This window comes from Apteryx rowi, unplaced genomic scaffold, assembly GCF_003343035.1.
Source record: "Apteryx rowi isolate R43461 unplaced genomic scaffold, aptRow1 scaffold_304, whole genome shotgun sequence".
In the NCBI taxonomy this organism is placed as follows: Eukaryota; Metazoa; Chordata; class Aves; order Apterygiformes; family Apterygidae; genus Apteryx; species Apteryx rowi.
In genome coordinates, this window is record NW_020449464.1 from 656,670 (window position 1) to 684,530 (window position 27,861).

The 27,861-nt window shown below is 39.4% G+C and overlaps 1 protein-coding gene across 1 annotated transcript; it reads left to right on the forward strand.

The window, feature by feature from the left end:
- On the forward strand, nt 1–27,861 carry ATP8B1 (ATPase phospholipid transporting 8B1). Its single transcript, XM_026070097.1, has 27 exons — nt 1–181; nt 2,676–2,773; nt 4,579–4,692; nt 5,215–5,313; nt 5,438–5,499; nt 5,932–6,004; nt 6,102–6,172; nt 7,280–7,362; nt 9,063–9,221; nt 9,385–9,473; nt 10,249–10,439; nt 11,374–11,582; nt 12,714–12,757; nt 12,893–13,049; nt 14,214–14,402; nt 15,327–15,439; nt 15,803–15,967; nt 17,257–17,368; nt 18,853–18,928; nt 19,874–20,006; nt 21,226–21,511; nt 22,320–22,543; nt 23,727–23,810; nt 24,826–25,071; nt 25,347–25,485; nt 26,605–26,735; nt 27,631–27,861. The coding sequence occupies exons 1-27, from the start codon at nt 1–3 to the stop codon at nt 27,859–27,861; spliced, it is 3,759 nt and encodes a 1,252-aa protein (XP_025925882.1).

Consider the following 27,861-nt stretch of genomic DNA (forward strand, 5'->3'; position numbering starts at 1 on the left):
ATGAACTCCGAAAGGGATTCGGAGACCACCTTCGATGAGGATTCTCAGCCCAACGACGAGGTGATGCCGTACAGTGACGACGAAACGGAGGATGAGTTGGACAGCCGGCAGCCTGCGGTTGAACCAGAACAAAATCGAATCAATAGAGAAGCCGAGGAGAAACGAGAGTCGTTTAAAAAAGGTAATGTTATGAGAGAAACTTTATTCGTATAGTAAATAGTTCTGAATTCATAGGCTGAGCCGTGCATAGATCAATTTGATTTTTGTATTTTATTTGTTAGAATGGGTTTGGAATGGATAGCTTACGTAAATCTGTAGGGGAGTCCGTGATGGTAATTCAGTTTAACACAGGTCAGTAAGAAAATCAAATTATTCTAGTCTAAATCCAAAACTCTATGCCATTACTTGTTGCATAAAACTAATGATCTGCACAGTGATCTCATCTTAATCGAGGCAAATCCTTAATGTACACAGTCTGTGGTTCGAGAACTGCTGGAAGAGATCATCAGTTAGTTGTCTCCCCCATAATCTGTAAATTTGAGCCAGCATAAGCCGACTTGCTCTGTTTAGTCCGTTGGTTTGCATACATTTCTTTTTTCCAAGTCTTACACAAATGAGATTTCAGCTTCCATGCTAACTTTTAGTCTTGTGATTTTCTTTATTGGTAGTAGTTACAGAGTAATAGAAAATTAGGATGAGAAGGTACTTAAAGAAATCCATCAAATACAGCCTGTGTGCTGCCACCAAAATAAGAACCTAAACGAGAGGAATCTCTTTGCTATGGCTTAGACATACCTGTTCTTGACCTTTGTCAATGAAAAGCCTACAACTCCCCTAAATACTTTTTCTTCCGTGTTTCAGTGCAGTTACTTTTTACTCAACTGCTCCCTGTTACATACATAAGGATTTCTTCCTGTTTATGTGGCAGTGGGGGAGAACTGATGACCTTTTGTTTTGTAACCACCTATTACAKATTCATAGCTTTTTTTTTTATATATATATAATTGCAGTGGTATAGGCTATAGAATAAACATAACTTCTTTAGCTTCTCATCATCAGTTATGTTTTCTGGGCTTCTCATTATGACTGCTATCTTTTTTTTTTTTTTTTCCCCTCCAGATACTTTATTTTGTAGACACAGTACACTGGCAAGCCCTAACCCAAATTATACTTTGTGACCTACTGTAAGCACTAAAGGAAAAAAAAGAAACTGAAATAAAACAGAACCTCCTACACCTCTGCAGTGGCGGACACACTGAGGTCATGCGAATCCCACGAAACCCAAAAGAGCACTGGTTAGAAACACTTACTGTGGGTAGGAGAAAAGGGCGAGATAGCTGACTGATGAGTGAAGCAAACTGGACTTAAGCATACTTCAAATACTGTCTCTGTCTCATCCTTCCCAGGCAGGTGAAGTGCTCGTGTGAGTCAGTTAAAAACCTGCTGGATTAGTTCATCAGGGAGTTTTTTTGATGTGGGCAGGACCTCAAATCGTAGGTGTGGGTAAGAAGATTCATAGGGCTGTCAGTGATGTAGGCCTGGGGGCAGAAATGGGATCCAAAGCAGGTAGCCAGTGAAAGAGGGGGCATGGAAAGTACATGATGGGTTGGGCTGAGGCGAGGGAGCAAAGACAAAGGACGAAATGCAATGTAGAGTAGGGTGGGAGACGTAGATAAAGGTACAGAAGACGGCCTGAGCCCCTCAGGTTGGTGGAACTACTCTAAAGTTAACTCTCTAAACAGGTCTGCTCCACTGGTACGCTTTGAAAGTACATCAGAGTGTTTTGCAAGTTTATTTTCACGCTCCTCTGTCACAAAGCATCCCATTACGTTAAAGGTTTGGCAGGTGGAGGAATCTCGACAGCAGGAGTCATTCTAGCAATAAATATTGTTCAGACAAAAACTATCTGCATCCTAGATGAGCTCCATTTAAAGGTGGAGTTCGCAGGATTTGCATAACGCACCTTAAGGTGGAGATAGAGAGTTTGTTAGGAGGGTTTCTAGAAACTTTCCCTTAGGAATGTTGTATGTCAAGTCTGGCTTTAAATGCCAAATACTGAAGGTGACAGGAGGAGGCCAGATTGCTTAGTTGTTCTGTAAATGATTTTATCAGGTCGTGGTCCAAAACTTCAGAAGGCTGTTGCTGACATCACTTGTTTAGTTTTATTAAATTTTGCAGCAAAATGCAGTTCATGTTTCCAAGCTTTCAAGCAATTGAGCAAACTCGATGGCTGAGGAAATAAAACAAGCTCTTTAGATTTTAACCGTTTTTACATTTGTAAATGAAAAGCATTGCATGATATGGTTTTATGAATTTATTTTTCCAAGGGTGTACCCTTTCATTTTAAAAAGATTGAGAAACCCTGTTTTGGGTACTTAGTGGTTAGCAGGTGTTAGCAAAAGCAAATTGGAAGAGAGGAAAGAAGGGAATTTAGTATGACTAAGTGTTACTGTTATCAGTACCTCTGATTATATTGTAGTTGTTAATAAAGACAACCTGGAAATTTCTTGAAAACCTTCTTTAGACAATATATGAAAAAGTAGGTACAGTCTCACTTGTTTCAATTGAAGGCACCTTAAAATGATGGCATTTGAAAGGAAATCTAAAATTGGCAAACTTGTTTCTTTATCTTTAGAACATTCAGATATTGACCCATTTTGCCTTGTCTCTTCCAGACTGCAGCTGGCAAGTTAAAGCGAATGATCGACACTTCCATGAACAGCCCCAGTTTAAGAGAACAGTATTCCTGTGCTTTAAAAAGAGCAAATATGCAGTAAGTTTTTTTTATTTTCAGATGATCAGGATGAATGCTTTGCTAATCTCAATACAATATTTTCAACAACTGTTGACTGGTATAAAAGCCACATTTTCCTCAGGTTTTCCACAAAGGTTGGGAAGCATTATTGATTTCAGATTTGTGAGTGGAAAATCAAGGTATCAAGAGAATTACTTAAGATGAGACAGAGAATTAGAAGCCAGGTGTCCTTGATCCAAATTCTGAGTTTTATCTGCTCAACTACGGCAGTTATGAGCATCCAAATAGGTGTTGTCTTGTTATCTTTCATGTAAGAAGTCTTAGCATAGTATTAAGCAATATCCTGATCAAGCTAGACTGTGACAGTCTTAAAAATTGGGAATGTCTTGTCATTTAAACACAGAGAGTGATAGCCTTCTAGTTTGGGTTATGTCTCCTATTCTAAATCCACCTAATTATGATCAAGTATACATTTTTATCTCATTTATCAAGACAAAAGCTTGATTTTTTTTTTTCCTGTTTCTGTTTTTTTGATAGAACTGTTTCTTTTCAAAGTAATAAAGCTATGGCGCTAGTATGCGATACTGGTTATAAGTGATAGGTGTAGCACTGTGGGTTCCATGTGAGCTGGCCCGGTTTATCTGTGAGGCCTTGGCTTGTGCGGTTTCTGCTGAGATACCTGCTTTGTGGACTTGAGGCAGTTTGGGTTATTTCATGCGTGAGCACGATCATGTAATAATAAAACTTCTACGACTGCAGCTGTTACTGGACTGGAAATCCTTTATGCTCAGACTGGGTGTGGGACTGACTCTCATGCAGCGTAACCTTTGCTGGGTCCCACACAGCCCCTCCTGGATGGCTTTAATTAACAGCCCTTTGTTTGGATTCAGGTCTGATGTCTGAGACCTGCTGCATGCCAAATAGTGCTATCAAGTAGGTCCATGATATAGCAAATGTAGCGTCTAAGCGATACACCTCAGAGCAGGTCTGGGGGGACAAGATCCCTGCAGCTTCCTCCCCTTCTCTGTGCCTGTCTGGCAGTGCCGCGCGCACTGTCATTTGCCTGGGCAGAGGCTGCATCCCGTCCACACTGTGGCCGTATGATGTCCTTAGTGCTTGCTGCAGTTCTCCAGCAGAGCTGCTTCTCRCACCGCAGGGTTTGCAGGTCCTGGAGCGGAGGCTGCAGAAGTTGTTACATGGGCAAGAGCAGTTTTGCTGTTGCAACCGTGCCCGTGCTGCCAGCTCTTCGTTACTGCACTTTACTGCAGCCCTTTGCCAGCGTGCCGCAGAGCTGGCGCCCGAGACTGTCGCCTCGAGGATGTTGGTTTCGTCTGTGATGCTTAAAGGAGACTGTATAGTCTTTGAATGGCTGAGTCTAATAAGTTGTCTGCTCTTTCCTGATCTCCTTGCACGCGTATAACTAAGTCAGGAACACTGTCAGGCAGCAACAACTTCACAGTTGCTGGTGACCGGAGCTAAACTTAAGCGTGACCTAGTGCTGACAAGTCCTGTATCTTGTTACTAGTGCTCTGGGTTTACAAGGCACTCTATGTATTTTAACGTATTGCTAGAATTGAAGCTTATGAAGTCTAAGCTGCTTTTCTGGGTATGTTAAAGGCAGTGAAATGGATCCTTGTGCCTTAGTTTCATTCAGCTGCCCACATTAAACCGTTCAGGAAAGGCACAACTCTAACAAAGCTATTTATAGGAATGATTTGACTAGTAAAATGCTTTACTTAAAAATATGAATTGTACATTTATGATCTAATAAGAATCAATTCATGTATTGCTGTTGTGAATAACATTTGATTTTTGCTCAACAGGGAAATGCAATTAAGACATACAAGTACAACCCAATCACTTTTTTACCACTGAATCTGTTTGAGCAGTTTAAAAGAGCAGCCAACTTCTATTTCCTTGTTCTTCTTATTTTACAGGTAAGATTTTACATAGAGAAACTTTTAAGTGTGAAATGAGTTTGAGGTGCTTATGTACTAAGCTAAATACTTATGAGACAATACGTTGCTGTTCTGTCATGAAATTGCAGGGCACTTCACAGGGGAATGCATTTCAACTATTGCAGAAACTAAGCATGTTTTATTTAAAATCTGGAACAACGCAGGTTTTATTCATTACTTGATTTTGTATTAGATGGGATAAGCTAGTTACATAGTTCATGAATTTTGTGGGGAAAAGATGTTTCTGTTGGCTCTTTCTCTGTAAAACATGATGGCTCTCAAGTCCCATTCATGAATCAGAAGTGTCAACACAAAATATAAATGTTTACAATTATTTTATGGTCGAGCTTGTCCCTGAGAGTTTTGTGTGTCTTCGCAATCCAACCTAGAATTCTTTTTGATGTGTTGGCTTTCTTTATTTTAAGTCAGTTGACTCTTAATTTCTCTCATTTTAATGTGATAATAATCCTGTATTGAGGTGATTTTATTTGTTTCTTGTAGACAGTTCCCCAAATAACGACTCTTTCATGGTATACAACACTGGTGCCCTTACTCTTGGTGCTGGGAATAACTGCAGTCAAAGACCTAGTGGATGACATTGTAAGAAACATGTTTTGTTAATATTAAAAGCAAAAGAAAACAGTGGGTTTTTTTTTTGTTTTTTGGGGTTTTTTTTGTGCTTAATGCATATGTAGTGAGTACATTCTCTGCTCCTTGTTTTCAGGCTTGTCACAGGATGGACAGTGAGGTTAATAACAGGACATGTGATGTCATCAGGGATGGAAGGTTTGTACAGTTCCCTTTTAACTTTGTACGTAGTGTTTGTTGCCCTGTTGCTGAGTTTCATCACAGATCTTGAGCCATAGATGACTGTGAAAGTTCAGCTTGCTGTTCTCTGCTCTTCTGCACACGTCTGTGTGACAATTGGAATCAGAAGGTAATTGCCAAGAGGAGTCATTTAAATTTGGTTCTGTGGCACTAAATATATGCTAAGAGCAACTTTCTTGAAGAGAAGGTCAGAAATTCACAAGTGTGTGAAGAGGGAAAAGAAGAGGTAGGTTTAGATCCCAACTATACTGCAGTTCCCGGAAGGGAAAAACACAGCTTTCACTCAAGGTGTAATGTTTTGTACTAAGGAAGTTTCAAAATTTTAAGATTTATAAAGTGCATACTGTTCTAGATGAAACAGTAATAATCACTAAACTGTCTTCACGTTAGGTTCAAAAACACAAAATGGAAAGATATTAAAGTTGGAGATGTCATTCGTCTGAAGAAAAATGCTTTTGTTCCTGTAAGTAGTTTAGATATGGTTTTGTTTTATGTTTCTACAGAGTTCTTTACAAATATTGACTTGGTTTTATTTGCTGTGTATTTATTTGTTTTACTAGGCCGATATTTTGCTGCTATCCAGCTCAGAACCAAACAGTCTCTGCTACATAGAGACAGCTGAACTAGATGGGTAAGGCTCTATTTAAGGATTTCTTAGATTTATTTTTGGCTTAACAGTAAAAGATCAAGAAGTGCATATTTCAGAAATAGGCTGTTTTAAAGCAATGCAGTTATTTTCAGGGTAAGGGTACAATTATTTTCTTTGCCTTAGTCTTCACGGATAATGTCAGCCCCTAAGTCTCTATGCCGAGATGCAATGATGAAGTCAATAGCAAACCACTGGCAGTAGAGGAGAGTTGAATTAGGGACCATCTATACAGATTGTACCAGATGGGCCTCATGGGATGCATCTGTGGGTGTAAAGAGAGTTGTCTGGCATCCCTGCAAAGCCACTGTCAATCATCTTCTCAAGGTTATGGAGATAGGGGAAGTCCCAGATGCCTGGAAAATGGCAAGTATTACACCCGTCTACTAACAGAGCAAAAGGAAGATGAGGAAACTGCAAACCAGTCAGCCTCACTTCAGTCCCTGGAAAAATTATGGAACAGAGACTGTTCCAATTCCCAGTTATGGAATAGTATAAATCTTCCTGTCTCTGTCAGTGTGCTTTGTGAATGTTCATTTAGTTCATGTTGTCAGAGAAGCTCTTACTGAATTTCTTTTAGAAAAGTTTGTAATGAAATGGACTTAACCTAATGAGCTAAAATGTTAATTTTTCTGAATGAGCACTTCCTCCCTCAACCTTTAGTGATCTTAAAGACTAACTTATAACATCATACAAAGCAAGGATCTGTTTGTGTTGCTAAATATGTTTGTTCTTTACTGAGCTTTTAACAATGTCACTTATTGTATTCAGATAACCATTACCTCAAACTTAACTGTTGCATTAGTAAAACAAGGATTCCGAGAAGCTTCACCTATTTATAGTGAGCAGAGGTAAAGGGGTGCTACACTGTAAGATTTCAGTTATGAAGAAAAATGACTAAACCRTTTAAGAACTAATCACGTAGCTTTGGGATGTTTCACATTCATGAACGATAGATTTGCAAACGCGTGACTTCAAATAAGAAGGTTGGTATCTGTGGCGTATTGCTTTGCTTCTTAATTTAACATTGTTCAGACTTCTCTCCTGTATCTGTATTTTTATTAAAATGGCCTTTTTATCCTTTCTTCTTAGTGAGACTAACTTAAAATTCAAAATGGCACTTGAGGTAACGGACAGATATCTTCAAGAAGAAAGCGCGATGGCAGATTTCAGTGGTTTGTACAGTTGTATTTTATGCTTGCTACAACTATTCAAATGTTGCTCAGGCAGTTCATAGTACAAGTAAATAAAACATGGGTGCAGACTAAAATGTTGCTAAAGGTGTGATTCTGGAGTTAGCGGTTTCTTGGCTTTTGTCACAACGCAGTGCAAGTTATATAAGGAAATTGTTTGTGCTGCTGAGCAAAATGCTCAGCAAAATACAGTCCGTCTGAAGAGGAGACCTATGTCGTGAATAAGCTATGACACACTGAGTAGAGACGATTGAGTAGAGCTTTATGAGCATTTTCCTATCTCTTTTCTTTGGAAAAGTATGTTTGCTGTTGGGAGCAGATCTGGAAAATAGCTTCTATTGTTCTTTTCATATTTATCATTATAATCCAGCTACATTCTGTGCGTGTTGTGAGACTTGAAAGGGAGGAATCCATTCTCTTACTGAGATCTGAAATAAAGTTTTATCTCAAAATTAATTTTTTAGCGATCTTAAACTTATAAATGCTTCAAAGAAAAAAAGAGATTTACACCAATGCATTTCATTGGTGCCCTTCATCTACTCCTTTACATGGCACAGGGTGGAATGGTGGAGTAGATGAGTAGTGACTGCACTGCAGGAACCAAGGGTCGAGAAATGAAATGAGCAACTGACGGATTCAGAATAACCAAAAGGGAGGCACTTTTTCGCACAWTACATAGTTAAGCTAAAATTCACAGGATGCCAGAGGATGTTATGGATGTAAAAAATCTCTAGTTCAGGAAATCCATTGGCCCCAAACTGTTGGGGACTGTGACTGCTGACTGGTCCTGTACTTTCACTCTCCCTTGCGCATCCACCATTCTTGATTAGAGACAGGGTTCTGGGCTAGAGAAACCACTGCTTTGACCTGAAACTGCCATTCTGGATTCCTCTGTAGCAATCTGCGTTTCTGTTGCTATTTACTTTTTAAATTCTTTTTTGTTTGTTTGTTTTTTATGAGATAGAATTTTGATGATGGTAAGTGCAGCTTGAACCAAAAATTTGCAATGAGCTTGATTTTGGGGGATGTAAATGCAAATATATAGCACCACGTGACCAATCATAAATTAGACAGTGGGAATAAGTGCAAGTCCTAAAAGTCAAAGTCAAATGTCACTTTTTTAGCCAAAATATTCATAGATATCTGAATAAGTAGCAATATATTTCATGAAGTTTGTAAGAGGGGTGGTGGAATATAAGTCCAACTTGGAACGGTGTGGTTTGGATACTCTTTCCCTGTTGGATCACTGMTGGTAAGTCTTCAAAGGCAAAATAATATCAAATGCTGATACTGAACACTGCATTCATCCTAGAGCGTAAGATCCAAAGACAGACTCTCTTGTACGCACGCCGTTGTTAAGACTTGAGAATGTTAAAGAAAAGATGTACAAGAATGCCAGGTGTCCTATTTATAAGGAAATGCTGTACTGACATTGGTGCAGAAATGTATTCTTTCTGCTATTTCAGTCTGGAAAGAAAATACCACTGAAGATGGCATATTTAAAATGACAGCAACACAGTACTGAATATTTGTACAGCCAAGTTTTCAAAGAAATGGTTCGTTCAGAACAGTTGTTTTTCCCCCCAAAATGCATGGAGTAAAATTCCTTGTATAGTAGGTACAAATTGATACAGTTTAATAAAACTGATGTATATTAAACATGTTCTCCTGCAAATTTTTAGGTCTGATTGAATGTGAAGAACCTAATAACCGACTGGATAAGTTTGCAGGAACATTATTCTGGAGAAACATGAGTTATCCGTTGGATGCTGATAAGATTTTGTTACGTGGATGTAAAATCAGGAACACAGATTTCTGCCATGGAGTGGTCATATTTGCAGGTATTTATGAAATGAACACATGTAGTATTTACTGCCTGGAAGCATGTCCCATGAAATGACATGACATCCTTCGCTTATAAACCTTGGCTATATTTTATGTACCAGTCTTATAAAATAGTAGTAATAACACTTGCTTGCATGCAATTTTATTTATTTATTTTAGGCGCTGATACAAAAATAATGAAAAATAGTGGAAAGACCAGATTTAAAAGGACACAGATTGACTCCCTTATGAACTACATGGTTTATACTGTAAGCCTTTTTGTTTAAAATCGAGATGTTTGAGACCACTTTAAGTGAGCAAACTGAAAGAAGACAAGTTTAGGAAACTTCACTGGGTTTTTTTGTTTGTTTGTTTGTTTAAGTATGTTTCCACTTTGTTTGAACCTTGGAAGCTGGGCTCAAGTGGAAGGGACTCTAAAAAGCTGTGTCGCTATTAGTGGAATCTGTGGCCCTAAATTGCATATGTCGGCAGCTGACACAATGCAAAGAAGTGCTTCAGAAACAGAATTGCAGGTGCTTCTCATTGTTTTCGCTAAACCATTGGATAAAGAACTGAACTTAGGTCCTGGTCCAGAGGTACCTTCAGCCTGAAAGGTTAAAAACCCATGCTTTTCCTCCTAGATAGGTACCCTTGGCATGTGTGTCCACTCTGCACTTCACTTTTGGAAAGTAGCGTGTGAAAATGAAGTGATACCCTTGGACAGGGAAAGAGCAAAAAGGAGCTAGACTGTTGCCAAGCGCTGGGACTCATCTCAGCAAGACTGTGATTCTGCCCCTGCTCCAAAGACGTTCACGTACCCTCTGCACTACCTGCCTAAATAAATGTAAAAAAGTATAAATGATGCTTGGAGAATGGACTAAAATTTGAACCCTGATTATGTGAAGAGACTGTTCTGGGGAAGATTTGCTTCCCTTCTGTTTACTTATAAAGAAATTTAATAGTCTATCTYGAACATGGAGATTTGGGAATTAGGTCTAGCAAACGTTTTTGAAGTGTCACAGGCCCTCTCTTTGTGTGTTGCAGATTTTTGTCTTCCTCATCCTGCTCTCAGCTGGCCTCGCCATTGGACACACTTACTGGGAGCAGCAGATTGGTAACTCTTCCTGGTACCTCTATGACGGAGAAGACTACAGCCCTCCTTACCGTGGCTTTCTTAACTTCTGGGGATATATCATTGTTCTGAATGCCATGGTTCCCATTTCCCTTTATGTGAGGTAGGTAAATACCTTAGCCTTTAAATAGCTGACTTGATGACAGGGTTGAATTACTTATCTTCAGAATTAATGGTGAATGAACTCAATTCTCCATTGATGGTAACAAACAGAGCTTCGTGTTGGGTAGGAAAGCACGTTAATTCCCCCTTTAATTAATCCCCTGTAATTCTGTTTTACTGAAAAGATGTTGAATTTGCTCACTCTCTTTACTGGAATTTTAGAAGAAAGTGTGCTATGCTGTATTTTTTTGTTTGTTTGTTTAAAATCATGATCCTTGACTCAGAATTTAAGGCTACCAAGCTCTTGTTACAATATTGAGCGTATTTGTTTTATACTTCAAATAAGGAAAAATTGTTTCCCAAGCAATGATGTCTGAAAAAATTGCAGGATTTATCCTGTTAGTATTTAACTTGTTTCATTCTACAGTCTTTTTAAGAAAGTGCATGGAAGAAACTATTTTTAAAATAAAATTAAAATGAAAAAAATCATATAGACCCAATTTATATCTCAAAAGAGAGGCCTTTCTTACTGCCCTATCAAGTACGAGTAACTTTGCTTTTGGCAAACCTGTCTGTAACACAGGTCCAGCCTTCCACTCACTGTTGTCCAAATTGTACTTAAAGTGCTATTCCCACGTGGGATTGGTTTTTGTTATGGTAGTAGCACCATCAGTACTTTTGCATTGGTAAGGCAGTTGGGGCCTTTCACCAGTTATTACGCTATTGAGCTGCGTGGTTTGAGTCATTGGTTTGGCCTGTCTAGGGGTCAGGGTACTCTGTAACGTGATGGTAAAGGTTACATCTTAAACACCTGGGCTATTTAAGTAATTTGGATCCCTGAAAATAGAGTCAGAGCTCCCTGGATCTGATACGGTGTGATTATTTTGAAACATGAGATGATGTCAGAAGTAAGAACTTTGTTCTATTTCATTTAGTGTCGAAGTGATTCGTTTGGGGCAAAGCTATTTTATAGACTGGGACCTGCAAATGTATTATGCTGAAAAGGACACGGCTGCAAAAGCCAGAACCACCAAACTAAACGAACAGCTTGGACAAATCCACTACATATTCTCTGACAAGACAGGAACACTTACACAGAACGTCATGACATTTAAAAAATGTTGCATTAATGGCCAAAGATATGGTAAGTCTATGCGACTACTGCTGCACCCTATTATAAAAGCCAGTTTTCAATTTCAATAGCAAATGCCAAGTTATTCTGCTTCCAGAAGCATGTTTTATTGAGCGGATTGACACTGGGATTCCCAGTGGGCCGTGTGAAGTCTTTCTCTTCTCTCAGACCTCTGTGTGTGGATGCAAAGCACAGGGGGGTATCAACAGCAATTGAGGGAAGCGGAAGTTTTTCCTGGTTCTGCTTTCCTGGAGAAGAGAAGAGACAGAGACTGACCCCTTATGATGTCCCAGTAATCAGGTCAAGTATGAGGCTTGGGAATCAAACCCCTGGCCAGAATGGGCACTAGAACAGGAACTCTGCCCGTGTGAGTTCCAGTTTGTAACAGGAACATGTGCCGAAACCTTAAACGTTACTGTATAGAATAGCTGGCAGCCTCTGACCCGGTTTTCATTTTTAGCCTATAAAAATGAGTAGAAATTGTAACGCCTGTTCAGGAGGGGTGTATATGTGAAATGAGGTATGTACGAGTCTTTTTAGTTTCAGCTCAACTTCCACAGTTTAGCCCTGGAAATGAATAAAGATCCAGTAAATTGAAGTTTTGGAGGGCTTTCCACTGTTTGCTCCTTTATAAAGGACCTGACTGGAAACCTTCCAGGAGAAAACTCAGAAATGGGTAATTTATAGAATGCTTTACTTTTGGTAGAAACGTTGCTTGGCCAAAATTGATTTAGAAACAAGAAAGTGTAATGAGAGAAGGTTTTTGTTCTGAAGTTTGTTAGTTCTATTTCCAAACTTGTTTGGATTATAATATTTAAAATACACAGTGAACATACTCCAAAACTGAACTATAGTTTGATCAGTTCAAACAACAAGGAACACAGTGTGATAATGACGTGTTTTTTAAACATCCTACCTCTGAAGACGGTAAAAATTGCCTTAAACCAACATAGACATTTTATGACAATTCCATGTCCTTCCTGTAGACAGAGATACTTGACAGGATGCAAAGGTACTGTTGTTGTGAATAAATCTGCTTTCTTAATCTGAGATAGTCTAGTGTGATTGTTTACTTTGTGAAAGACTTGTAAAAACTTTGTTATTCTCTCTTATGGCTTCCAACTGATGGTGCTTGCATTGCAGGAGCCTGCAGGGATGGATCAGGGCAGCTTCAAAACCACCCAGAGGTAGGTCGCTGATTCGATCCTGAGGTCCCTAGGGTGGGTAGTGAACCCTCCCTTGCCAAAACATGAAGACATACAGGTAGGCCTGAAGCAATTGCGCGTGAAATGACTCAACCTCGCTCTTCTTCTTTTACCCAGCAAGTTGATTTTAGCTGGAACATGTATGCAGATGGAAAGCTCTCATTCTATGATCACTACCTGATAGAGCAAATAAAATCTGGAAAGGATCCAGAAATTCGACAGTTCTTTTTTCTACTTGCCATTTGTCACACAGTCATGGTTGATGTTTCTGATGGTGAGTATTTTTCCTGTGTAAGGGGAAACAGCAGTTCAAATCCAGTTGCAAATGGGAGAGGTCAAAAACTAATGTCTTATCACATAGGTGGGAGGGAATGTTAGGCTGTTCTTTTAAATTAAACAAGAGCAAGACCCAGTGGAATTCCTTGTGCTGAATTTATCTGCCTCTTTAAGATAGGAGGACTGTCTTTATGACAGTCACCGTTTTGGTAAATATGCATCTTAAATAACAGCAGACTTAGGTAGTGGAGCTGTTTATACAGAGGTCTTGTGTTTTCTGGTTATTGAACTTCTCTCTAAGCAGGTCCCATATTTAAAGTCTCAGAAGCATAAACCCCGAATAAAATGAAAATGACACTAGCATAATCTCTGATTCCACATACACTTGTGCAAGTACAGATACTTTTGGAGACCTGTTGTTTTCAGTGTGGTGAAAACAAGTGTTTTCAGTGTGAGAGTTTCATGCACTTGTTCCTTGAAGTACAGCTCCATAGACACACATGGATTTGTGTATGTCTAGTCTAAGAATATCTGCAACAAATAACCAAACTGAATAATGAAAATATGCCAGAAAGTGAATTTAAAGGTGAGCGGCTATGGGAGAATTGGTGAATGTGGAAAGTAAGGATGAAAGATTTAGTTAAAGCATACTTGACACAAGAGAAGAAGAGTATTGTTTTAGGGGTTTCTTCAGCTGTCTTTTTGTGAGATCTCCGTGAAGTCAGCATTTCCTGTCCTTTCTTGCTATTCCAGAAATGGTTTTTGGTTGTTTCCATTACATTATGTTTGGTGTCTGTGGCCAAGGATTTGTGTGTTTGAGCTTCCTTTGAAAATGCTTAAATGAAAGGATTGGGAAATTAAGATATTCAAATTATACTTATTTTGAGGCAGAGAAGTTACAGGTACGTGGAGGGAAGAGGTTCAGTGACTTCTCCCGCTCGGAAAGTATGCATAACAGAAAATGGGGAGTTCCTTGTTCCTGGGCTCCGTTTGCGCTGCCGTCAGTTCATTAGACCCAGCTTCAGAAATGGAAGGGCTGTGGCATTGCATGTGCAGCTCTCGATTATTTTAAGGAGTGGATGAGAAGTTTTTGCTGTGGTGTTTGAGTGCTGCCCTGTAGTACTCAAGTATATCTTTTCTTTTCACTGTTTCAATGACACAGGTCAGCTCAATTACCAAGCGGCCTCCCCAGATGAAGGGGCCTTGGTTACAGCAGCCAGAAACTTTGGCTATGTTTTTCTTTCACGAACACAAAATACCATCACTATAAGTGAGATGGGAATTGAAAGAACTTACGATGTCCTTGCTATCTTGGATTTCAACAGTGATAGGAAACGAATGTCTGTCATTGGTAAGTCAATTACAACCAACCTTTAATTTATAAGACCTCTTACAAAAAAGTTTGGAGGCTAGAAATCGTGTATTGCGATCATATGGTGTTTGACTCCTAACCCGCTCAGCTTGCCGTTCAAAAACCAGAGACAACTAAATGTTAGTGACAGGTTTGTATAGCTCCTTAGCAGAGGTAAAAATTGGGAGCAACATGTTATGAGGAAGCGAAGGCAATGCATATTTTGTAGGTGAAAAAGTAAATGYGAGGGAAGCTGTCTGAGGTCAAGAAGTTCTGCTGTGTGACATGGCCCTAATAGTAGACTCTAATCCACAAAGCTCTGGGTAGCAAAAGATAGGCTTTGTCATTAGTTGCAGGTGTGTTTACTAGACTGTCTTGGTGTTCAAGCGTGGCCTCTGCTGTGGTCAATCTTAGGCCACCTTAGAAGAAGCGTGAAGAAATGTTACAAAGATGATTTATTCTTCTTTCCCCCAGAAAACAAATTGGTTGTATGTGATCTTTGTTCTAGCTATAGCTAGAGGAGCTTGGTTTGCAGGCTGAGGTTAAACAGCTTTTTAGTTTTGATTTTAATTACCTTGAAAGAAATCAGTCTTGAATCAGTTACAGACCTAATTTTTTTTCATTATTTTATTGTGCATCATCTCTCTGGTGCATGTCTCTGCCCAGCTCCTATGGGCAAGTGAGATGTTGCTATTATATGAAACATCACCAAAAGCACAATTCTTGGAAGTTCAAATATTTTGTCCCCCCCGAAAGGGAAGAGGATGCGTAGTTGAACTATGTTAAGAGATGATGTACTAGAAAGAAACATGATCTCGTAGTTTTGATAGTTAACAGCAGTAGACTGAAAAAACTAATCTGAAACAGTTCCTCTGTCTAGATTACTCTAACGTTTTGTCCCACCTCTCATATTTTACTCAACAGTAAGAGAATCTGAGGGAAATATCAGGCTATATTGTAAAGGAGCTGATACAGTAATTTACCAACGCTTGCATCCAGGGAATCTGAAGAGAGAAGCTACAGAAGAAGCACTAGATGTATGTTTGCAAATTATATGCTGTTTTCATCATAATGTTTTAAGTTCATTTCCACCTATAATCTCATTTTATTAATTTCCTTTTACTAAGCTATTAGAACAAATGCAGATCTATAATTGGTAGTTGTCAATATTCCAGGTCACTAAACTTTGTTCTGTTTCTCACTTCTCTGTTTAGTCTTTCAATTCAGACTGCCTTGTCAGCTATAGTTTAATTTTTAGCTTTTTGAAATGCCAAGGATTAATTGCACGGTCAGATTTGTTTTATCAGACTCACAACTAATGCTTATTATCTTAACTTTTATGTTTGGTTTCAAAATGAAGGGTTTTGTTTTTTGGATATGCTTTTTTCATTATTTTTCAGATTTTTGCAAATGAGACTCTTAGAACACTCTGCCTCTGCTATAAAGACATTAGTCATGATGAATTTGAAGCATGGAATAAAAAGTTCATGGTGGCCAGTGCAACTATAACTAACCGTGATGAAGCTCTGGATAAAGTATATGAGGAAATAGAAAAGAACTTGATTGTAAGTAAAACTTTAAATTTTTAGTGCACTTCTTTTCTTATGTAACCAGAAACAGATCTTTTTGAAAATTGATTGTTCTTGCTAGGACCTTTTGATTGAGGTCTTTTCAGTATTTTATTGGCTAAGTCAAATTCTAGAGAGATTAACAGAATGAAAGAAAATGTTATTTCCAGCTGATTTTCTTTGTTTTTTCTTCCCCATCTCCTGTTCTTCTCTGTTATTCTTTAATGTGCAGGTTCATTTCCAGTTTATGCCAGTAGTTGCATTATAAACATGTTTTAAACAAACAAACAAAAAAAAACCCAAAACTTTTTACCCAATTCTTCAGGCCTGGAGTAATTTTAGTAAGCATTTCTGCTCTGTGATTCAGCTTTCGTATGTCAGAGGGTTTGTTTAGTTTCATTGGAAGACTGAATACAGTGTCGTGCGTGATATAAGGGTGAACAGACCAAACAGTGTGATCCAAAGTAGCAGATCCTACAAGCAACATGAACTAAGCTCTAAGTTATATTTTGATATGCAAAACCTGTAAAACCACATACTAGCATTTGGGAATGGAAGTCTACTTTAACTGCATTCAGATTAAAGGTTTTCTGTATAGAAACCCATTGCTCTGAACCATATCCTGTTTAGGTGCCTGCTCTATGATCTTGAGAGAATTTAGGTCAAAATTTGAGAATATTTTGGTGCTTCTGAAGAAATGCCTTATTTTAAACTTAGACTGGTTAGTTGCATTTTTGAAGATCACCATAAAATTGATTTCTGAACTCCTAGCTGATGATAATATTTATTAACTGTTTAATCTGAAAATTATTCAGATCAGATCTCACTTATTATCACAGCATTTCAACACGGTCATTTTTGGACATTTTGGACTTGCTACTTTAAGACTCTGGAATGCAACCTGCATGGAAACTTCTGAGCAAACAATTCAAAAAGCAGTAACCGTAAATAGGATTTGCGTCCTACTCAAACTGCAGAGAAGCTGCTTATATCAGATACAGTTCTTTTGCTCTGCTTACTAATGCTGTCTCTGGGTGAATTTTCTTTATCTACAGTCATAATCTTGGTGTGACAAGTAAATCATGCAGTTTGAGTATGCTAGACAGTGTTCCCCTCATTTCTGTTTTGCATCACTGGGTGAAGGTTTCTAAATAACATGGTTTCAAGACTTGCGTATTTTTTTAATGGAGGATACTTCTTATAGGTTTGTGAATTCTTCTGTATCTGAAATCAGTTTTGTATGCATGTTTCTTTTGCTAAATACTTGTGTTTCATCTAACTCCCAGCTCCTTGGTGCGACAGCTATTGAGGACAAACTACAGGATGGAGTTCCAGAAACAATTTCCAAACTTTCAAAAGCAGGCATTAAAATCTGGGTGCTTACTGGTGACAAAAAAGGTGGGTTTACTTGCAGCCAAAGAGCTAGCAAAAGCCGGATGATAGCTAGAAGATAAACTGAGACAAATGCAAACTAGAAATAAAGCATATGTTTCTAGAAAAGCTTAGTATGAAAGTCATTTAAATCAAAAGTGGAGGAATTTCTACAATATGCACAGTATTTCATGCCAGCTGTTCCCAGTACAGAGTTTACTAAATGGATTTCTGTGTAATTTGTGTTCCTTCAGCATATTAGCCTAGGTGACTGATTTTGTGACTGTTTTCTGTAGGGAAATATCCAGCCACTGCCTTTCCCAAAGCAAAGTAAATGCAGGACAATTTGCTTTTAACCACCAGGCTTGCCTGGCTCTGCAGGTAGGAACGCCTCCTTGGAAGACGTTGGTGAAGCCAGTTCTGTTTCCATACGTCAGTCCTCCATTACGTGCACTCTGTGTTGTCATGGGTCTGAAACCTCGCTGGGTCATATCATAAATGTGAATATGGTCCTTTTAAGCTGCAGTTCAAAGCACAGTATCTCTTTAAAGATGACAAGAAGTGCTATGTTACGTTAACACTTCCTTAAAGTGTTTATGTTTGTTAAGAGTTGTACAAACCATAATTAACCTTCATACATCTTTTGATGACAAAAATTATTTTTCGGTCTCATTAACTCAATGTCTTAGCCTCTCCTGCTTGTCCAACTGTTGCAGTCTCGTCAGACTTCTGCCTCAGACTAATCCCTTTCCTTTTTTCCTAACTCTCCAATCTGCATTTGACTCTTAACTTGGGTTTGGGACATCAATGAGAACCTGATGAAGTTATTTCTTCGGTCTGTGTTTCAGTATCCCAACTATTCCAGCCTGAAGCGGCTGTGACCGTCCCATTTCGCTAATACAGCAGCTGGGTTGGAGCATTAGCAAAATGTGTGGTGGGATCAAACACTGGTCAAGGAATCCAGTGTAAGCACAGGGCAGGATAGCAAGGCATAGTCTGTGGTCAAGTCTGTCAGTAGTCTTTGGTGTAAGGACTCTCTGACATGGAGATGGCATATCCACCATCAAGTTAAATAGCTCTCGATATTTCTTTCTTTCAGAATTAGCTAATAGACTTTTCCAGGTCGTTTATAGTTGCATACTATAGTATAGTGTATTCAGAATATCTTGTGGCGGTGCGCTCCACCATGGAATATACTGTTCCATAGTGCTGCCTGGGAAAAATAATTTTTTGTGGTTGACTTTAAACCCATCGCCCACTGCATCTTCATTGCCACATAGTTCTTGTTCTATGAGAAATAATTAACAAGCACTTCCCCAGCTTCTCTGTGCTATGTATGATTTTCATATTTATCTACACTGTGTGGAAATGAAAGTGAACTTTTCATACTTAAACACAAGTTTAAAATCTACTTAAGAGGACTTCAGGTACTTCTGGCTGCTCCCAACAGTAACATGTTACAGAATTTTAAGTAGACACTTTCTTCTTCTTTTTTTTTTTTTCAATTGTAGAAACCGCTGAAAATATTGGATTCTCTTGTGAACTCTTAACAGATGAAACAACAATCTGCTACGGGGAAGATATAAGGCAAGTGAAAAGCACAAAGGATTTCTTGTGTGGAAGTTAAAAATGTTTAATTTTCAAAATCATCCCAGTAGTAACATTGGCTTCTCCTGCAGTGATTCTTCAGTGAACTGAACAGCATTTGGTGGCTGTTGTTCAGTTGTACATTGTCTGTTTCTTTGGATTTTTTCCAGAATTGTAATTTTACAAAGCAACGTCTTCATTGTGGGTAAAGATGGTGATGTTCTATTCGGGGGAAGCACTCTTGACATTAAACTTGTGCTATAGTTCATATAAGTAAGATTCAGCCCTGTGCCCTCTAGAGTAGAACCATGGTCCAAATCCTCTGAAAATTGACAGAGATTTCGTTCCAGAATGCTCCCTTTTGGAGTGGGCTGAGTAGGTCTCTCCCTAGTCCAAATCCTGAGTAGTTCGGTATGTAGAGCAGCCCAGAGAGTGCTGCTGTAGGATTTGTAGGCAAATCCGTGCCAGGTTTTGCTCTCATAGCCTGTCCCAGAATTCCAGTATTACCCCAGCTGGTCTTTCACCCGATCCCACACTCCTGTACGCAGCGCGGACCCATGCTATAAAAACGTAAACATGATGTATTGCAAGGTATCCAGAGGTTAGTGATGAAGAGTTTGTCAAAATGCTCAGACCCAAGGAAGGGCTACATGGTGTTGGGAGAAGAACTAGGACCTTGTAACAGTGTGTCACAACTACTCCTGACCCATTTTTTTGTAATGGCAACTTTTCCTCATTTGAAAAACATCAAAGATATTGATTTAATGTGACTCTCTGTCTTTGCTGTTGCTCCAGCACTACCTAGAGCATCACGTAATAAATAGCAAAATGTTCTCGTAGCATATATTGCATTTCTTTCTTACAGATTTCCAGTCTGGGACTGATCTAGCTTAGTTTAAAGTTTATCCTTGAATTTTCTATAATAGTCTCTCCTTCTCTTTCCAGTGCTCTTCTTCAAACAAGGCTGGAAAACCAGAGGAACAGAGCTGGATCCAGTACACATTCCTCTCTAAGAATGAATGAACCATTCTTTCAAAGTGGTAGAGATCGTGCTTTAATAATCACTGGCTCCTGGCTGGTATGTACCAAAGAGGTTCTCCTGTGTATTTGAGAATTTGGGGCCAGGAGTACCAGCATGTCACGGCGTCCTCTGCTGAGGACTCTGTTCATTTGTCTGCTTTGCTAAACCAGTCAGTGAAAATCCTTTGGCCCTTGTGCCACCAGCTGAACATCTTTGATATTTATGTTCAGAAATATTTTTAGTGTTGAAGGTTGGAAAAAAAAGTGCTCTGTAAAATAAGGAATGTCTCAGGCCTTTTGAATCACCTTGGTAGCTGCCATTGAAGTAAAACCAAACCTCAGCAAAAGCAGTTTGGTTTCCAGAATGTTTGTTCTTCATGGGGATACCAGTCTAATGTAAAAAAAAAACAAAAAAACAAAAAAACCCAAACAAACAAGAAAGGGAAAGAGATGGCTGCTACCTTTACAGGATGCATGACTTCAGTGTAGGCACAGAAATCATTCTTGAAATAAAAGGTGTGAGCGAAATGGTAGAAACATAAGGCAAGAGGCTTGTTTCCTGCTCAGTCCTGCAATATAGTGCTCTCACAGGAGCTTAGAAAAGAGGAAAGATCTCCCGGCAGAAAGGGAACCGGCAGCAATTCAACGACTATCACCTCTCCTGCTGGCAGGCTGCTCTACAGACAGCTATGAAGGAGAAAGACCAAAACCAGCCAAGAACTGTCTGCCTACATCTCAGTGTTCCAACCCTGAGCCTTTATTCGCTATACAAATGTGTAAATAGTGTTCTTTGTAAGGCATAGTAAGCAGGCCTGGGATCCCGAAAGGTAATCTAGGGGAATTAGGTAAAATTGCAGCTCTCTGTTAACTCTCTCTTCCAGCTGTACTGCCTCAGAGCTAACTTGTGTCCATGTGATTCTCTGATGTGCTTAGCATGAATTTAGTGTGGTCAAGCTTCCTTTGGGAGATGGGGAAATAGGAGGGAGAGGAGTTTTAAATATCAGAATGTTTTTCAAAAGTGAATTAGCTCCTATCAGAAGAAATAATCCTTCAAACCGCAAGAATTGTGGTGACACTAAATACAAGTGTTTTGGTTTTGTTAATCTCACCAATACCTTTTATTCATTGTTTCCATTATTTGTCGCTCCTCTGCATGAGCATCTTTTGAAAATGCTGTAAAGGGGACATAATGAAGTTAACTGTGTTGTGTGTGTGTGTTAAGGCAATCCTTGTAGTGCTGTTTGAAACATAGCTTGTTTCTGTCTTGGGTTACACAGAATGAAATCCTGCTAGAGAAGAAGAAGAAGAAAAAGAAACTTAAATTGAAATTCCCCAAAACAGCAGAAGAGAAACAAAAGCAAATTGAGAACAGAAGAAGGGCTGAAGCTAACAAAGAACAGCAGCAAAAGAACTTTGTAGATTTGGCATGCGAATGCAAGGCTGTGATCTGCTGTCGAGTGACTCCAAAGCAGAAAGCCATGGTGGTTGAGCTCGTGAAGAAATACAAGAAAGCTATTACTCTGGCTATTGGAGATGGTGCCAATGATGTAAACATGATTAAAAGTAAGCGAGCTGTAAAGTTTGTTTTGTTAGGAAACATCTCTTCTGGGAATTCTTCCACTGTCTTTTCACTATTAAGGTGTTAAGAAGAATCTAGAATTTACTTCATTACCCATGTTAACTTTACTTTGGTGGTTCTTGTTAGCTTCTATGTGTGTGCTTTCCCTTTCTGAGAAAACCTTATATGAAATGGTCGGTGTTTTTTGCCAATATGCTTATATTCTAGCTTTTTCTGTAGACATTCCCTGAGAAGGGACTTGGATTACATCTCTTGTCGTGTTGTGGGCTACAAAAGTGTAATATAATAAAAGGCAGAACAAGAACTTTGCTATCCTGTCCTCAGAGGCATTAGCCATACTGTACTGCAACTGGTGCTCTTTGAAATGCTTCCTGAAAAAAAATCCACTGAAAAGGAAATTTCTGGGTTATGGTTTATATTAGGAATCTATATTTGTAAACTGCCTGGTCAGTTCATTCAGGGGTTCCTTGCTCTGTCTCATCACTCAGTTCTGTCAGTCAAATTTCCCTTTCTTTCCCTTCCCTTCTCTTGATACCAGCATCCATTCTGATGGAGTAAGTACTGAGCGAAAGAATCCGAATGACTGTGGACTTGTAAGCAGTAAACATCAGAGGAAGGGAGGGCTTATGCACCGTTGTGTTGGTCTTTAAAGTAGCCTTTGTGCTGCATACAAAAATAAAATGGGGCAGGAGAAGCTGAAGTAAAGAACAGGATTGGTAGAGGACTGTGCTCAGTCACGTTGTTCCTATCCCTTCGTACAATTAGTATGTGGTGTTTGTTTCATGAACTTAGCTGCCCATGTCGGAGTTGGAATCAGTGGCCAAGAAGGGATGCAAGCTGTCATGTCGAGCGACTACGCTTTTGGGCAATTCCGCTACCTCCAAAGACTGCTGCTGGTCCATGGCCGATGGTCTTACATAAGGATGTGCAAGTTTCTAAGATTTTTTTTCTACAAAAACTTTGCCTTTACGCTAGCCCACATCTGGTATTCGTTCTTTAATGGCTTTTCTGCCCAGGTGAGAGACATGCATGTGTTTAATACGAACAAGCAGATCTTCCTTTTTGTCAGTGCAGAATAGCAAAGGCTTAAACTGGGAAGTGATGGGAACCTGAAGTTAATGTGAACAGACTTAAAGGCAATAACTTCTGCAAGAGATTAGGTAATAACTACTAAGCTAGCTAGTTGTAAGCTAAGCAGTAGGTTAGGATGTCAGAACACTTAAAGTCAGTATCATGGTTGTACAGGGAAAAAGAGATGGTTAAACAGGGGTTTGACCTTTCTTTTTTCTCTCAGTCTTTAGCTGTTTGCAAAACACTGTTTTGTTTACCCTCTTCCAAAAGCCTGGAAAGTGAACCAGGTGCCACAAAATCTGGATTGTTTAGAGAATTCAGGCCTGTCTCCTCCTAAAGAGAAAAACTTATGTGCAAAAGCATATATTTCAGGGAGAGGCAATGAGGTGTTTCCCAGCGCTGCAGCTTAAGATATTCCCAGGTGAAGTGAGATGAAGAGATGGTGCATTTATGTATTAGTATGAAACCAAACCTCCTCCCCCCCCCCTTTTTTTTTTAATCTTGAATTGCTGCTTAGCGTGGCTTTAAGTGTGTTTGTTATAAAGGACAGTGCTCCAAGTTCGAATAGTGTTGCAGGGTTGTGGTCACCTGTGCACCACAAGGGCTTTGAGAGATGAAACACATCTCCAGAGGTCGATGCCAAGAGGCCCACAGTTCTAAAGGCATAGACCACCACCACCATGGAGAGTCAAGGGCCACAGTTGCAAACAAGCAGCCCTGCCTGAGGCTAATGGTGTTTGCTTTGATGGCAATTGTGGGTGCCTAGGGCAGAGCAGAAAAGAGTATTAGAAGACACAGGGGTTAACACCAGACTTGCATGTGGGATGCCAAGCGCTCATCGCAGTCACCAGTGCAGCTGTGAACCCGAGTGACGCTCAGCACGAGATGTCAGGTTTGGCAGTATTTCAGGGCAGGTAACGTAGATGGTTTGTAAGGAGTGAGGCAGCTTAATACAGGTTAGAAATGGTTTTCCCAGAACTTTGACCTAAGGTGCTGCTTGGCTTTTGGGGAAACACTGAGATGGGTAATTTAATGCTATTATAGAGTGTGAATTTTCTCAAAAATTGGAAGGAAAAGGTGTAATYAAAAAGAAATAATGAACAGTTGAGTTTCCTTTTCTTTTTGCAGACAGCGTATGAAGACTGGTTCATCACACTGTACAATGTAATGTATACTAGCCTTCCGGTCCTGCTGGTCGGCTTGCTTGACCAGGTATGTGCCATGTTGTTAACAGGAGATGAATGCAAGGGCATCAAGTGTTAAATTACACTGAAACCCTTTGCTTTGTTTTACATACAAGGCTTCCCCCCCCCCCCTTTTAAAAGTATTCCTCTTGCCTTTTCAGTGTGTGTGGTACAAAAGACAATAAGTAGAGGGTTATTGAAATAGCCAAAGTTGAGCAGGCCAGAGGTCTTCAGTGTTAACACTGTTTGTTAAAATTATTTCTAAGTGCCTGCTGTGTTGTGTGAATGATGTTGTGGAATAGCAACAGGTGACTTTGTTAATGGAGAAGATATTCCTCATCCTTCTGCGCTGAAGGTGCAGGGACCGAACGATTTTGAATGACCTCGTATTTGGTAGTATGTCTTGGTGTGCAGCGTTTGTTTTAATTCAAGGGACAGGTGCTTTGGCCTTGTCTGCTTGCTTTTCCAGACAAGGCTTGCCTGCTGATGGGGCAAATCAATATTTCTGCTAACTTCTGTGATAAAAGCTAAAATAAATTCAGCACTAAATTAAGCAGTCTCCTGAGTATGTGTTAGAGACATATGCAATGATGCAGAGTCAGGATATGCAATGATAGCACTAGTATTCTGCTTATTCACAGTGTAGTGAAAGTACTCCTACACAATATGTAGCTGTAAAGAGCAACACAGCTGTGGATGTTCTTGTCTTTGCAAATAATGAGTTAAAAAGCTAGAAATCTTGGAAACGGGTCATGCAGTAGCTGCGTGAGAAATGTTCTGTAGTCTTGGTTCTTCCTAGTAGCAGGACTTTCCACAGAGCAATGCATGCAGCCCCCAGTGCTGTTTGGAAAGGAAAAGAGCTGTTTCCTTTGGGGCGCTGGAGTTTCTAACTCTTCAAAGCTCAGGCTGAGAACAAGAAAGTTGTGTTGTCGTTGTAGCCCCGCCAAGCTCCTGTTCCAGGCCCAGACGATGCTGAGGGGAGAAACTTTTTCTGTGGCCTTTGCTCATTTCTAATTGCAGCAACTTTTTTTCCTTTTATTAAGGATGTAAGCGACAGATTGAGTCTTCGGTTCCCTGGATTGTATGTTTTGGGTCAGAAAGACTTACTTTTTAACTACAGGAAATTCTTTGTAAGTTTGATTCATGGAATTATAACTTCACTGATAATCTTCTTCATACCGTATGGAGCTTATCTTAAAACTATGGGACGAGATGGAGAAGCACCTTCAGATTATCAGTCATTTGCTGTCACAACAGCATCTTCTCTTATATTTGTCGTCAATTTTCAGGCAAGTAAGCTTAGTTTCATGATCTCTGCTCTGAAAACACTTTCTGGTCATGTTTCTAAATACTTCTCCTGGAAATGTAACAATATGCAGAAAAACTTCCACGTTTTTTGCCTTCTCTCTTCTCTTTTAAAACTTTATTTTTCAGTCTGAAGTGTAACTATGTGACAGAAGATTTGACCAAAAAGTTGGCAGTCTTCAGAGTACTTGACACATCTTTTGAATTAATTAATTAATTAATTCAGAGGTTTTGATTGTTTGTTTGTTTTTACTTTCAGATTGGTTTGGATACATCTTACTGGACTTTCATTAATGCTTTCTCAGTGTTTGGGAGTATTGCACTTTACTTTGGTATCACATTTGACTTTCACAGCGCTGGAATCCATGTTCTCTTTCCTTCCGCCTTTCAATTTACAGGTCAGTCGTTATTTTTTGCGTGTCTTGTTCCTGTCTCAAACAGCTTTGAGCACAACTACTGCCAAAATGTCATGGCATGAACTGATGCCTGTAAAAGTAAATGGTGGTAAATACTAACTCACTTCAAAAGGAAGATTTTGTTGATGTTTGGGGCCAGGTTGCTCCACTGGAATAATTCTTTTCTTTCAGTGAAAATGAGCTGGAACTTGATACTGCACAGCAGTGGGAGTTTGCAAATGAAAATCAAGTTAAAATTGGTGGGACAGCCTGAAATAAAGGGAATCTGATGATCTCACAGAGTGACTTGGCAACATGTGAAATACATACCCTAACTGATCAGTGGAAGGTCAAATCCCAAAGCAAGACAGAGCCAAATGTTGCTACCAGCTCCTTGGGGTTTTGTTGGAAGTCCAATGAGGCATGACTAGAGGCCGTTTGGCAACTTTTTTCTTGGGAAAACTGAGCTTCCTAGTCTTCTGAGTGACAAAGCATTTTTATGTTGCCTGAATCTAAATATTCCAAAAAGAGATAACCCCCTCAATTTTATGTTCTCATTTTTAAGCCAAATCCAACTGAAAAAAAGGTAGTTGCCTCTAATGTAATATTTTTCTTTGACTTTTAGTAATGTTTTAGAATTTTTAGTAACTTCCTTGTACTTGAATATCTTACACATTTCAGAAGTATATAAAGACACAGCTGCTAGTTAGTTTGATAAAGTTCCATAAGATTGGGTTTCATATTAAGGTATCACTTATGTACTAGACCACATACATAGCAATGGTACCAGGAGTTTTTCTTGCTTTTGTATGTTTTAAAGCAGTACCAAAGCCATGCATCTCAGCCAAGCATTTGTCTCTCAGCCTCACATAGCCCTTAAAAGAGCTTTAACATGAATATGACTAAGTTGTAAAGGTAATGGAAGTGTTTTGTAAACTTTTGTCTCTTCATAGTAGATTCTATAAATAAAAGCTTGATGTTGTGATACACCACAGAGTACCCGAGTGTTAGGTCCTCAGGGAAGAAGCTGTGGCTTTTAGTATGTTATTTATGTTTTATAACTAGTTTACTTGATCATATCCTATGTAAGCTCTTAAACTAATTTCTGCTTGTTATTCTTAGGAACTGCGCCCAATGCTCTGAGACAGCCGTACCTTTGGTTGACCATGATTTTATCAGTTGCTATTTGCTTACTTCCTGCTGTTGCGCTGCGTTTCTTATCAATGACGGTTTGGCCTTCAGAAAGTGATAGAGTAAGTAGAGTCTTACAGTATTTTGGTTAATTTGATCCTGTAAGTAAATACAGACCTAGTATTAGTTCAGATATTCAGAAACAAATGAGATAAGTGATTGTGCTCTAGGGAAAATTACCCCAGACCGTAGAATTCGGCTGCTGTGACCAGGGAGGGTGGCAGCTGGGTTGTTCAAAAGCCAGACTTTTAATTGCGTGAAGACTGTTGCCAGGATGTTTTGCCATCCAAAGTAGAATGTTACTTTGATGTATTCTTATTGCCCCCTATCTTCCTTGAGTGCTTGTGTAATGTAGAAGTGCGTGTACAAGCTCATCACGCAGCTTAGTTAACTTATCCTTTCTCTCGGCTCAGCACTTGCCTTTGTAAAACCACAGGAGCCTTCCTTGAAGCTACCGATGGTGTGACTTTTGTTTTCATTTGGGCTATGCTGGAGTTTCATTACTGTGTATCCGGATATAGTGAGCCGTTTTTGTTGTGCTTGTATTTTGCCTAGAGCTGACAAATTGCATATGCGCATAAAAATAGTTATAATTGTGAAGAAGTGTTGTTTAAAAAGAAAGAAGTTGCCAGTCTGAGAACACAGTTCAAAGCCATCCTATGCATCTTCAATCTATGGATTGCCACTTTAATGAAAGGCATTTAAAGATAAATGAAAACAATTAGTGAAGTGCAAAAAAGAACACAGTGAGCCCTTAGGAAACTTTGATGTGTTACTGTATATATTCTTGTTTCTAGCACAATCAAGTTAAACAAGAAACCCTCTTGTTAAGCTGTTAACACTGTAAAAAAGTATCGGGTTACTTCCCCAAACAGTAAATGCAAACAAGCTCTTTTCCTTTATAATCTAGTCTGTTGTAGTGTATCTGTAATCTAATCTGGTTTTGCATGCATGAAGATTCAGAAGAACCATAAGAAATACATGGCAGAAGAAGAGCAATGGAAGCGAAGACAGAGCACTTTTCGACGAGGGGTATCTGGCCGTCGTTCTGCTTACGCTTTCTCCCATCAGCGGGGATACGCTGATCTTATTGCTTCTGGGCGCAGCATACGCAAAAAGCGTGCTCCTTTGGACGCAGTCCTACGCCACAGTGTGACAGAAGGCAGAGACGCTCACGGAACAAGCTGA